A 12853-nucleotide genomic window follows, 5' to 3' on the forward strand; every position below is an offset into this window, starting at 1 on the left:
CCTTAATGGCCTCCTCCAAGTCCTAAACCTGATTTTGTTCCTCTCACAATTGTCCTCACCTCACATCACCTCTGGGCATTCCTCTCTCCCCACACCTGGCTGTGATCTTGGTATCATCACACCCCCTCCTCTGTTCTTGAAGGCAAGCCCTGGCCCTCCTCTAGCCAGGACTTTCTGTGGCCCTCATATTTGTTCCGTCTCTTTGCTTCCCCGACTCCAGCACCCATCACACTCTATGGTGTTTTCCATAGACTCATGCATCTCCTCTTCTAGATCCCACAGAGCAGTGACCATGTTTAGCTTGCCTGTTGTTGCCTCTCCAAAACCCAGCACCTGGCAAATGCATTTTAACTGTTGAATGACTACATGAATAAATGAACTCATCAATCAGTGAGTGAAAGAGCCAGTGAATGGATGAACAGGTTTGCTACTCTCCTAACTCAAGGGGCCATATAATAACAGTCCATAAGCCAGATGTGGCCCAAGGGCCATGGTTCTCCAACCCCTGAAATTTCCAGAACATCTGAAAGTTTTCAGTCTTTGCCCTGGGCTTTCTTTCCCAGCCTCCTCAAGGGTGCTGGAGGCTGTCGTGTTTGAACTCCTAGGGTTAAAGTCAGCCTTCCCACTGGACTCCCCTCCTCCCCACCCTAAGAGCCACCTGTCCAATCCTGCTCTGGGTCCTCAGCAAGGTCCAGCCAGGAATCATAATGCAGGCCGTGCCCAGGAAAAGAAAGTTCCCTTCCTTTCATGGAGCTAATGGTCAAACTGACAGCAGAATTCATAAGCCAAGGCTGATTGAGCCAAGGTCAGCCCTCAGGGGCTCAGAGAAGTGCTCTGAGGAGGAATAGGGGAAGTGAGACTAGGTCAGAGCATTGCAGAAGGGAGCTCTAACTAGCTAGGAAAGCCATTTCAGCCTAGGTTGTCCTTGCCAAGATACTAAGCTTTATCCTGATGGAAAGACGAAAGTCTTTCTTCAGAACCTGTAGCTCTTAGGTTGTGATTGGCTATGAACTACAGAAAATGCCTCCACAGAAGCTGAAACAAAACACAGTTTATTTCCCCATATTCTAAAGGTCCAGAGGTGAGGAGTCCAGGGCTGGTTTAGCAGTTCCTTCAGTGTCTCCAGTACCTTCGGGTTTTCCCTCTGCCATTCTCTGTGTGTGGCTCTTCTCGTGATCACAAGAAGGCTGCTCCAGCTCAGTCCTCACATCTGCATTCCAGGAAAGCAAGGAGAGAGAGGTGGGAAAATCCCATGAGGGCTCTTCAGCTGTGTGTCATTGCCCAGAAACCTGCTACTTAGCTGTCCTTAGCTCTGAGGTTAGCTAAGTGCATTGCCTCTCTCCAAACTCAGAGTTCTGTTAAGTATGGATAAACAGAGGGAGAGATATTGAGTAAACCACTGTCCATGTCTGTCACAGAATCCCAAAACATGAACTAGATCAGAAGGAACGGCTTTGGTAGGAGCAGGGCTCTACTGACTCTGGCTCCTGCTCTCCCTTGGTTCATGGCTGCTTAGGTAACTTTATGTAACTTTGGGGTACCTGGGAACCCAGTATAAAAAACCTCACTCTATGCCAGAGGTCAGCAAACCTTTTCTGTAAAGAGTCAGATAATAAATATTTTAGGCTTTGAAGACCATGTGAAGTTTTTGTTACATATTCTTTGTAGTGCTTTGTTTTTTTAAACCTTTAAAAATGTAACACTTCCTAACTCAAGGGGCCATATAACAGTCCATATGCCAGATGTGGCCCAAGGGCCATGGTTCTCCAACCCCTGCTCTAAAGGATCCTGGGGCACAGAGTTTGGGTACATAGTAAAGAATGGCAGCAGAGACTGGGAGCCCAACAAGGAGGCTCTTAGAGAAATTCAGTCGCTGGACAAAACTGTCTCAGGTTAGGTCTTTTGGACTCCAGCTTCCAAAAAAAAAAAAAAAAAAAATGCCTGTGAGCTGTCAGATCCTCTGTAGCCTCCCCAAGACATTGGGCACAGGCTGGCAGGCCCAGGATCCCAGTCCTTTGGATGATCTTAGGCAGTGTTCAGGAAGCAAGGGCTATCCTCCAGGACCCAGGGCGGGCACTCCCTTTGGTGTCGCTCCCATCCCCCACTGTTCCAGGAAGGCAGCTTTATGCTGAGATTATGGTCTCCAGACCCCTGGCCCTGGCCCACCCCCCATCCCCGCCCTGTGCACCAAACACGAGCTCAGGCTCCCTCGAAGCCCTCCTGCCACTCCCAGGCCTGGGAGTAGCCTCCTGGCAGGTCTCCCTGCCAACAGTTGTCCCTTCCACGCTGAGGTGTAGCTTCCCCTCATCTTCACCATCAAGTCCAGACCATCCACTCAGGCCCGCCAGGTACAAGCCAACTACAGACTCAGCCAGGCTGTTCTCACCCTCCACCCCTCTCCTGCTCCGGCTGCCAGCCCTGCTCTTCGCTCCCAGTTCACTGCTCACCACATCAGGACGGAACCCACACCCTTCTCCATCCTGTGATGCCCAGCGCACCCACCTCTTCCACATATCCGCTCTCATCTCCCCCTTCTTTGTGATCCCCAGCACTCACCGTCTGCCCCATGCTCTTAGCTTTGGGATTCTGCTCTACATTGGTAGGCAAGTGAGATAACTTTTGGGGAACAGCTGGCTCGGTGCTTGGCACTTGGCAGATGCTCAGTAATTACGTCCTAGATGATGGGTTCATTTATCCCTTTATCTGATGGGTGTAAATTGGGTATCTGAGCCATGTACAAATATGCCTCTTTGATCACGCCTATTTCATGTGCTGCCACTCTCCTTGCCTCAGAAAGACACTCTGCGAGTTTGATTGATCTGATGTTAGTTAATGAGTCATTATAGGTTCCTGCCTTTAAACAAAGGCCAAAGAGAGGAGAAAAAAAAAATGAAAGCATCAGTACATGGTGCACAAGGGGACTGTCCCAACACTGCAATGTTATGTCTGTCGTACAGTCTACTTGGTGTAATTAGCCCCTGCGTTAGGGTCAGAGGCTCTAAAATGTAGTTCTCATCAATGGCTGCTCTGACCAGTGATGTGAATCATTTTATGGCTCTCGGTTCTGGCCTTCAAAGCAGTATTTTCCCATTATAGACATAATAACCCCACACTCCCCTCTTTTGGAGATGGCTTGGTGAGCCAGTGTCCTCTGCCCCGAGGCTGGCTGCAAGGGGGTCATGGTGGCAAGAGTGTGCCTCCAGGGCCATCACTCCCTGCAGAGGCCAGGCCCCTCCTCCTGCAGAAGGCACTGCACCCTTGTGCTATTTTATACGCAGCAAGTGTTTGCCAGGCTGCTGGGATTCAGCAAAAGAGTTTAGGGAAGGTTTGAGAGGGTCAGCTGTGGTCCCTACCTGGTGGACCCAAGACCTTGCTAGAGCTGCTGTGAGGCAGTGAGTGGCAAAGAACCTGGCCTCTGGCTGCCTGGTGAGGCCCAGTTCTACCACTCAGCTGTGTGATCTTAGGCAAGTGGCCTAACACTACTGTGCCGGGGCTTTTCCATTTGTAAAATGGAGGTATTTGTAGTTGCGGTTGCTGTGAGTTTCCCTGAACTCATGCGTCCTAACTGCCCCGAACAGTGTCAGGCATGTGGTAGGGGGTCCACGCTTATAAGAGAACTTGATCAAAAACTATGATTAAGTGTCTCAAAGAACCTCATCGACCGGGAGTCAGCAGGCTTGCCCCTCTGGGCCCAAACCAGTTCATTGCTTGATTTTGTAAATTGTGTGCATGCTGTCTATGGCTATGTTCATGCTACAGCAGCAGAGGTGTCTGCACCGGGCAAAATAATTACTCTCTGGCCCTTTACAGAAATGGTTTGCCAGTCTTTGTTCTAGACAGTAACTCTGGTGGGGGACCGAGGGCCTAGCCATTGGTCCATGCAGGAAAACCAGAAATGGTTTGGAAAACATTCTCTGGTTCAGCACTATCTAAGCCCCTGGGTTGTGCCTGGTACAGCGACAGGCAGGGGCATCAGAGGCAGGAAGATCTGGTCCCTGCTCCCCCTACCCCCTGCCCAGAAGTCCCCGGTTTAGTGGAGGAGCAGGTAAAGAGATTAGTACCAGAGCAGTAGGTAAATGCGGACCCAGAGGTAAGGAAGGGTATGGGAGCACATGGTGAAGACGGGGCCTGGGGGAAGAGACATTGCTAGCAGAGCCAGCGGGGAAGGAGGGGTCTGTGCAAACCACAGTTGGAATTGGCCAGTATGAGGGGGTACCCAGGAGTTCAGGGAGCCACACTGACTTGCAATGGGGAGGGCCGCAGGGAGCAGATACCCTGGGCCCCTCAGTGTGTGTCTGACTTAGAGATGGTGATGTCAGGACAGGACCAGGGAGGGTGAGAGGGGAAGGAGATTCCGGGCTGAGCAGATGGTCCTGTGATGATGCCGTTGGCCATCAGGGAGTGTGAGGGGTGAGCTGGCCTAAAATGGGACAACCACAGGGGTAAAGGCATCCCCACTCACTGCTGACCATTCTGTGCCATTCCTCCTTCCTAGCACACCCCAGCTGTTGCCTGCTGCGGGCCTACCTCCCCACTCCCTCATGTGACTGCCACAGCCCAGAGATCGCACTCCTGGTTTCCCACCATCTCTCAGTACTGCTGCTCCGAAAACAAAAATCATGCTTCACACCTTTGCTCACAACCCTTCCATCACTTCCCCTTGTCTTTAGGGCAAAGCCCAAATCATGACTGACAGCAGGACGGACAGCCTTTCCTACTCTGCTCTTCCCACTTCCTCCCAGCACCAGCCTCCACTCCCCTCTACGTTTAACCGTTGCAGATCCAGGAGTCTCTGGATGAGTCATGCGTCCCACACCTTTGCCTGTTCACCTGCTCCTCCCTCTGCCTGGATGGCTCTCCCTTCCTTAACTGTTTAGTGAAATCCGGTTCATCTCCCAAACTCAGCCCTGGCTTCATTTCCTCTGGGAAGCATCCTTTAACCTTTCTTCCAGCCAGTGCCACTCATCTCCTCCGCTATCCTGTTCTGTGCTCGCGGGTGTTCTTATACAGAGATGCTCGTAAGAATGCTATGCCCAGTGTGGAGGGGCCCTCAGACACGGCAGCCGGGCTGATGAATCAGTGTAGCAGCAGGTGGCTTCTGAGGTCCCTGAAAACACCGGGGGTTAGGCTCTACCAGCACCCTAGCAGTATGTGGGTTCACACAGAGGAGGCCTTCACAACAGGGAACATCTATCCATAGAATTCTCTATTCCTTGAGTCATACAACAGAACACAGAGGAACATCTTCAGCCTCCCCACTGGGAGATGGAAGCTCTTCATCACATTGGAGCTGCCGATGAATGGATAGAGAAGATGTGGGCAATGTCTACAGTGGAATATTACTCACCCCTTAAAAAGAATATCATCTTGCCACTTGCAAGGATGTAGATGGATCTAGAGAGTATACTACTAAGCAAAACAAGTCAGTCAGAGAAAGACTAATACCATATGATTTCATTCATACATGGAATTTAAGAAACGAAACAATCATAGGGGGAGAAAAAAGAGAGGCAAACCAAGAAACAGACTCTTAATTCTAGAGAACAGCCTGATGGTTACCAGAAGTGGGGGGAGGGGAGGAAATAGGGGATGGGATTGAGGGGCGCCCTTGCTGTGATGACCACCGGGTATTGTATGGAAGTGTGGTATCACTGTATTGTATCCCTGAAACTAATATTACTCTGAATGTTCACTAACTGGAATTTAAATAAAAACTTTAAAAAAAAAAGGAATAGGCAAAAAGAAGCCCAGAGTAACCATTAGGAGTGGAGCCTCCCTATGTCCCATCTTGTGCATGGCAATACCTCTCACCCTTCCAGGGACCCACAGGTCATCCTGAATCCCTCCCCGTCCCTTGGTCCCCATACCCATGCAGTCACAAAGCCCTGAACACTGCCAGGACATGTCTATCTTTTCCATTCCCACCGCCTTCCTCTATCGCCCACCTAGACGGAACTCTCCCTACCACCTCTGGCCTCCCTCCTGCCGCATCGGTTTCCATATCAGCAGCCAAACTGACATTTTTCTCAAACACTAATGTGCCACCGCCACCCACTTTTTGAAACTTTTGTTAATGTCCCCACCAAGATAAACCTCAACTCTTTGGGCCAGAGGAGAGGAGATTTTTAAGACCTTTCAGACTTAGCTCCAGGCAAATTTCTTAAGTTCTGGACCTTCCTGTGTCCCCTCCTTGCACTGAAGGCCCAGCCACATTGTCCCCCAGAATGAAACAGCTAGCAGCTGTGCTCACTGTGCAGACCTTCCATCAACAGATAACAAACACTCGTTCTGGAATATCCCATTTCTGCCCAAACTCAGGCCCTGTGCATCTGACTCTTTAGGACAGGTCCTTCCTTCTGCCAGCAACCCTGTGGTCTGACCATCTTCCGCAGCCTTCAGAACCCTCAGACAGCCCCACCGCAGGCTCCATGAGCCCCAGGCTGCTCTGTGCACCTACAGCTGTCTTTGGAACACCTGCCACCTGGCAGGGGCTTGGTGGTTCTCAGCGTACGTTCTGTCTCCCCTGCTCACCAAGGGCAGAGGTTGTGCTCACTGTTGAGACCTGACACGTGGTGGGTGCTTAGGAAATATTGTAGAAGGCAGGACTAAAATGAATTAAGAGAGAAGAATTTTGTTGAAACCTCCTTCCTGGACCATTCATTTATTCAATGAATAAACAAAAAAGGATAGAGAAAGGCAGGCAGAGGAGGGGCTAAAAGAAACTTCTGCAGGTCCCTGGGGGCGGGCAAGATGGCTGAGATTCCACATGTGGCCTAAAATATTGCCACAAAGTCCAGGGGGATTTCTGTGCATTAAAGCGTGAAGAGAGAACCTATTCTTCTCACAGGCAGCCAGATGTGCCTGATGTTGTCATGGCAGCCCCCAGAATTTGCCAGATGTGCTGTGAACATCTCTGGAAAACATCAGGGGACCCCAGAGGCTGTAAGGCCTGGAGAGAAATAGTTCACACTCCAAAAGGTGGTGTGGAAATGCTTCATTTGGATCAGGGGCTGTGTGGGGTGGTATCCTAGGGACCCTGGGCTTCGGAACCTAAGGAGGGAACTCCTCACAGCTGTATGAGTGTCTCCTGGCAGCCCCTGCCTGCTCCCTAACCCCATGATCCCTCCCCAGGTGATCAAGCTGGCCTTTGAGGACTTTGACTTGGAGAGGGGCTACGACACCCTGACGGTCGGGGACGGCGGGCAGGACGGGGACCAGAAAACTGTTCTCTACGTGTAAGTGAAGCAGGGCTCTGGTCCGGAGGGTGGGGAGCACAGGGCCCTGGCCTAGGGGTGGTGGGATGGTACACTGCGCCCTGTCTGTTCCCCAGGATCACACCACATCAAGCCCAGGGGACCAGCCCCTCTACTCTGGTTGAAGGAAACAGAGCACTGGCCACATTCTCTCTAGGAAGTTCCAGGAGAAGTGGGCAGAAGGAACTGTTTCTCAGGGAGGAGGGCGAGTTGAGGTTCTGAGTGTGTGCCTGGAGCATTCCACGTGGTGAGCTGCTTCATGCAGCTCCTTCCTCTGCCACCCACTGCCACCTTAAGCCCATGTCTATCCGTGGAAGTCTGACTCCAGACAGAGATGGTGGAAGTGTATTGATGACCTCCCTGCATGCTCAGAACTATCTGGGGAATGAGCTGTTTCAGGGATTTGGGACCCTGTGCACACAGTGGCCACAATTCCTAAGCCAAGAAAGGCTTGTGTCACATGGTCTAGTCAAGGGAGAGGATAATGCTGCGCTGTCCTAGGATTCCGTTCTGTTGGATCTTCCTTTGCCCGCCACCATCAGCCTGACATAAACACAGGAGAACACTCCTGTTCAGTACATGTGGTCCAGCTCAGATGGCCTGATCTCACTCATCTCCCTTGCCCAGATTGGGGGGGGGGGGTTGGGGGCAGGGAAGCTTTCCTACACACCAAACATCCACTGCTTGTGCAGACTCCAGGCAGGGAACTTGCACATCAGATACCTCATTTAGTTGTGTCATTAACCCCATTTAACAGGTGGGGAAACTAAGGCCTAAACATTGCAAAGCTGGTTGGTGGCAGAACCAGCACTTGAGTTCATGCCTTTTGATTTCAGTCCAGGACAGCATCCCGTGCCAGTGCCCTTCCCCACCAGGCTAGCCCCAGGCCAGTGCCCTTTGGTTTTCATGCTGAAGGAGAAATGGCTCTTCAGTCCTAGCTGCTTTGTGCAGGAGCTGTTCTGTTCTGGGTGCTTCCCACACCTTCCCCACAGCTGCCAGAGAAATTCTGTCAGGGCAGTTAAATGACTCACGACGTTACCCTCAGAATCAGGTGACATGGCTGGGACTTGGAATCTCTTATGAGAAAGGAATGGGATGTGAGCCTGGAAGACATCCTTCCCCCGGCCCACTCCACTGTATGAATCAAGGTTCTCCAGAGAAACAGAACCAATAGGATATACACAGAAAGCCAGGGATTTATTATAAGAAATCAGTTCACATGCTAATGGAGACTGACAAGCCCCAGGATCTGCAGGGTGAGTCAGCAAGCTGCGACCTAGGAGAGCTGATGATGTAGTTTTAGTGCAAAGGCCAGCAGACTCTAGACCCAGGAAGATCTGATGTTTCCGTTCAAGTCAAAGGCAGAAAAAAAGGGAAGAAAAAAAAAATCAGTGTCCCAGATGGAAGTCAGGCAGGCAGAAAGAATTCTCTTTTACTTGGAAGAGGGTTAGCCTTTTTGTTCCATGCAGGCCTTCAGGTGATTAGATGAGACCCATCTATATGGGGAAGGGCAATCTGCTTTATTCAGTGTAGCAATTTAAATGTTAAAGTCATCCAGAGGCATCTTCACAGAAACAGTCAGAATAATGTTTGGCCAGATATCTGGGTATCCCATGACCCAGGCAAAATTAAATTATATAAAATTAGCCATCATACTCAATTCCTCTTCTGATGCATCTGCCATCTCTCACCTGCCCTGTATGGTCCCTCAGCTTGGTGTGCTCAGAAGGCCAGGATCCTGGCTCTGTCTCCTCTCAGAACAAAAATCCCAGGATGCTCTGTCAGAGAACCTTAGAAGAGCAGAGCCAGAAAGATTCTTATAACCCGTTCCCCTCATTTAACTCAAAATTAAAAATCCCAGAGTGGCTCAGCCCCTTGCCTGGGACCCCATGGCAAATGAATGACTGATCCAGGGTTTATACCCAAGTCTCTATAAGTTTTGAGTGAGCTCTCAATAAGTCCTATAACAGCCCAGGGGCTCTCCCCCCAACCCTTAGATCTCCATAGGCTAGTATCCATCTCAGACTTCAGGGAAACACATGCAGAATGGTTGGCCTCCTTTGTTGTCATGATTGGGTCAAACGGACTCTGCCATCCTAGAGTTAGGAGCCAGCCCTGGCTTGGCCTCAATCCTTACTCCATGCAGAATGCCCATACCCTAGTCTGGCAATGTCACATGGGCCAGGCCAGTGTACCCAGATGTCTACCCCAGCCCCACACCCACAGCACTCACATTGTGCTGATCATCTCATACAGCCAACTCAGTGCCCCCCACAACCTTTGAGACCCCAGAATGGAGTAGAGATTAAGATCCATTAATCCAATCACACCATCCATCACCACCCCCTGGTCTGTGCTAGTGATCTGTTTGGTCTTAGCAGCAAGAGGAAGCCAGGCTTCTTCTGGAAAGCCCAGCCTCTGCTGTGGACTCTGGCTCTGCCACTCTCCATCAGGCCGACCTTAGGAGAGCCACTGCCCATTTTGCACCTTTGTCTTCTCATCTGTACGATGGGGGTACTGGGATCATCTATACGCTGGCTACTGGGATCATTAAATAAGATAATGGAGGGAAAATTATCTGGCTTGGATAGGTATTCGGTAAATGTGAACTCATTCCTGCCATGTCTAAACTCTGGTCTTCAGAAAGTATCTGGTCCCAGAGGGAAGGCTGCACTTTAAGCCTTTCTTCATATATGGAAGCTGATATTTCCATATAGAGCTGAAAGAGATGTCTCATTAAAAGGACTGGCTGGGCTCGACTGGGGAAATGGTTTTCTGTCTCTGTCTTTTCTTTAGTAGTTCACATGAGAGATCAGAGATGGCAGGTGTGTAGATACCCCTTCAGTCGATCAGGCTACAGCTAACCCCGGCCCCTGAGAAAGCAAGGACCCAGGTCTCCCTTGCAAGCCCAGGGGTCTGGGCTAGGGGGTCACGGGTAAACATAAGCCTTGCCCGTGGCCGGAGGGGAGAGGTGATGAGTCTCTCAGCCACTGGAGCACCCGTCACTGGGCTCCAGTGTTAAACACAGTGGGGCCCAAATTCGCCTGACAGGGCAGGGCTCCTAGTCATTCTGTGGGGTGCCAAAGTGGGGGGCACTTCTCTAAATCTTGCTGTCCTGACAGCCTGACAGGTACGTCGGTCCCAGATCTCATTGTCAGCACCAACCATCAAATGTGGCTCCTCTTCCAAACTGATGGCAGCGGCAGCTCCCTGGGATTCAAGGCTTCTTACGAAGGTAACTGCAGCTGGGGGGCTGATCCACTCACTCTGGAGTCAGACTTGGGGTCCGGATGTGCGTCAGCAAGCCCTGGGTTCAAATTCTGATTGTGTCCCACACTAGCTTCCTCTCCGTAGGCATATTACTCGCCTTGTCTGAGCCTCAACTTCCTTTGGCCAGTGGGTCTCCTGGATTGTTTTGAGGATTATCTGGGATAAATCACTTGAGGCTTAGGCCACACAGTGCCAAGGGCATGCATTCGTTTCATCTACAATTCATACCTGGCTTGTGTAGACCTTTAAAAGACCCCATAGACTTCTGAAGCTTCCCAAGCTGCCATACTTGGGTGTCATAGAGCTGAGTGACTGCACATGGGGCTATGGACAGACACACACCATTGGTGACCCGAGGACGATACAAAAGAGGGTGACCTGAATCTCACTGGGAGCCAGCATTAAGGGAACAGCAAACTCTGCGCCCAGGATACTTCCACCATCCACCTTCTGTGCGCTTCCAGATTTCCTATTGGTGATGACTGCTAATGCCAACCCCCGCAGAAAGGGGAGCAGAAGCCATCCCCAAGCATTTGGTTGGCAGATTTGGTAGGTGGCGGAACCTAGCCCAGCACTCAGGGAACAGACACATCAGATCTGAGCCCTTGCAAGTGGTCTGCACTTCAGTGGTGAGACAGAGAAGGAAACATACGAGCTATTATTAAAGCAAGATATCTGCGGCAAACAGCCAGTGGGAGCACAGAGAAAGGGGCGGTCATCCTGTGTGTGACATCCGGAAAGGTTCTATCAAGAAAGTGAGCCATGAGTCTTGAAAATGACTCAGAGAGACAGGGGGCAGAGGATGAGGGAGAGAAGGTTTTTCCCCACCCCGTTCAGAGACCTGATGATTCTACATGAGATGAGTTGAGTGTAACAACTCCAAAAGGCTCTTACTCTGCTCAGTGTGAGCCCCCACACCCCAGGGGCCCAGGGTTCCACCTGTACCAGGACCTGTACTCTGTCTCCAAGCTGGGTACACAGAAGTCCTGTCAGTTTTCCCCAGCTGCTTGGACAAAGGACCACACACTGAGGGGCAGCTTAAAACAAAACTCTATTCTCTCCCAGTTCAGGAGGCTAGGACAGTGGAGGTCCTGTTCTAAGAACAGGAGGCACGTGTCAAGGGGAGACAACAGCAGCCAGAGCACCAATGGGGGGACGAGTGCTGAGTTCACATCCTGGTTCTGTCCCTTTCTAGCCCCATGGTAGGTCAGGGAACCTCTCTGGGGCTCTGTTTCTTTACCTGGGACATGGAGGTGATAATACGCCCTAGGTCCCAGGGCTTCTGGAAAGAATAAGTGTGGTCAAGGATGTGAAACTAAGAATTGCACAGCAATTATGGGTGACTAATGAGTGAGGTAAGCAAATGGTTCTTCGGGTACATATAGTTACACACACGCAGATGGGGGACAGCAGAGAGAAATCAGGATTTAGGCCAAGCTCTGACACTCGCTACCTGGAAAATGGGAATGGATTCGGACTCAGAGTTTCAAAAGTTTCCCTCATGTCTGAAGTTCTCTGGATGTTCAGCAGTGAATGTTTCCAGAAGTGGGGAGGAATGATCCTGTGTGCCACCCACCTGCCCTTATTCTGTCCATATTTTATCAATGGCGTGGTTAAGCCATAAATAGCATGAGCCAGAAAGGGACGACAGTACAGCAGTGAGCAAACAACGTGCAGAAAGACCTCAATGGGGTAGAGCTCCTGGCTAAGCCACCAGGATAAGAGGAAGTGGGAATAAATAGCAAGTCCTCTGTGAATGTTCGAGAACTTAGCGGCTAGAATTTACCCCAGGGAGTCAGTGGTGCTGGTTTCTTGTTCTGACTGGCATCGAGAACTGGACCTAATTGTGGGGACAGGCAGGGAGAGAACTGAAGTCAAACTCTGTGAGAAAGGTTAAGAGCCAGGGAAAATGCATTTGGGAGAAGAGTGGACTCAGGGCAGAGCTGAGAGCTGCGTCTAAATATTTGAAGGGCTGTTATGTAGGAAAGAGGAATTAGATTTGTTTGGCATGGTTTCACCGGAAAAGAAAGGGACAGAACATTGAATGCCTGTTATGTGCCAGAAGCTTTATGCTAACTTTTTATGCTAACTTTCAAACTGTCATGCAAACATTTGGGGTACCCTCAGGAACTACCAAGTTTAGGTAGGGTGTGCCTAACAGGGCAGGCTCTGATCCTGCCTCAATGCCTTCTTCTTTCTTCTCTTCTGTTCCTTGTAAGCCTTCTTTTAAGAAAGGATTTGTAGCTAAACAGCAGTTTGAGAAACTGCTTCATCTCATTCAGTGTGACAGCTAGCCGATGGCTGCTGTTTTGTAACTGAGGAATTTGGAA

The 12853-nt window shown here is 50.5% G+C and overlaps 1 protein-coding gene across 1 annotated transcript in view; it reads left to right on the top strand.

The window, feature by feature from the left end:
- CSMD2 (CUB and Sushi multiple domains 2) overlaps nucleotides 1-12853 on the top strand; it is a gene marked incomplete at its 5' end in the record, with an annotated part of 593570 nt that overhangs the window by 327070 nt on the left and 253647 nt on the right. Inside the window, 2 exon segments of the mRNA XM_080802687.1 lie at nucleotides 7132-7235; nucleotides 10376-10488. Of these exon segments, the coding sequence (XP_080658813.1) occupies nucleotides 7132-7235; nucleotides 10376-10488 (217 nt within the window).

This window comes from Martes martes (assembly GCF_963455335.1).
Source record: "Martes martes genome assembly, chromosome: 4".
NCBI classification, from domain to species: Eukaryota; Metazoa; Chordata; class Mammalia; order Carnivora; family Mustelidae; genus Martes; species Martes martes.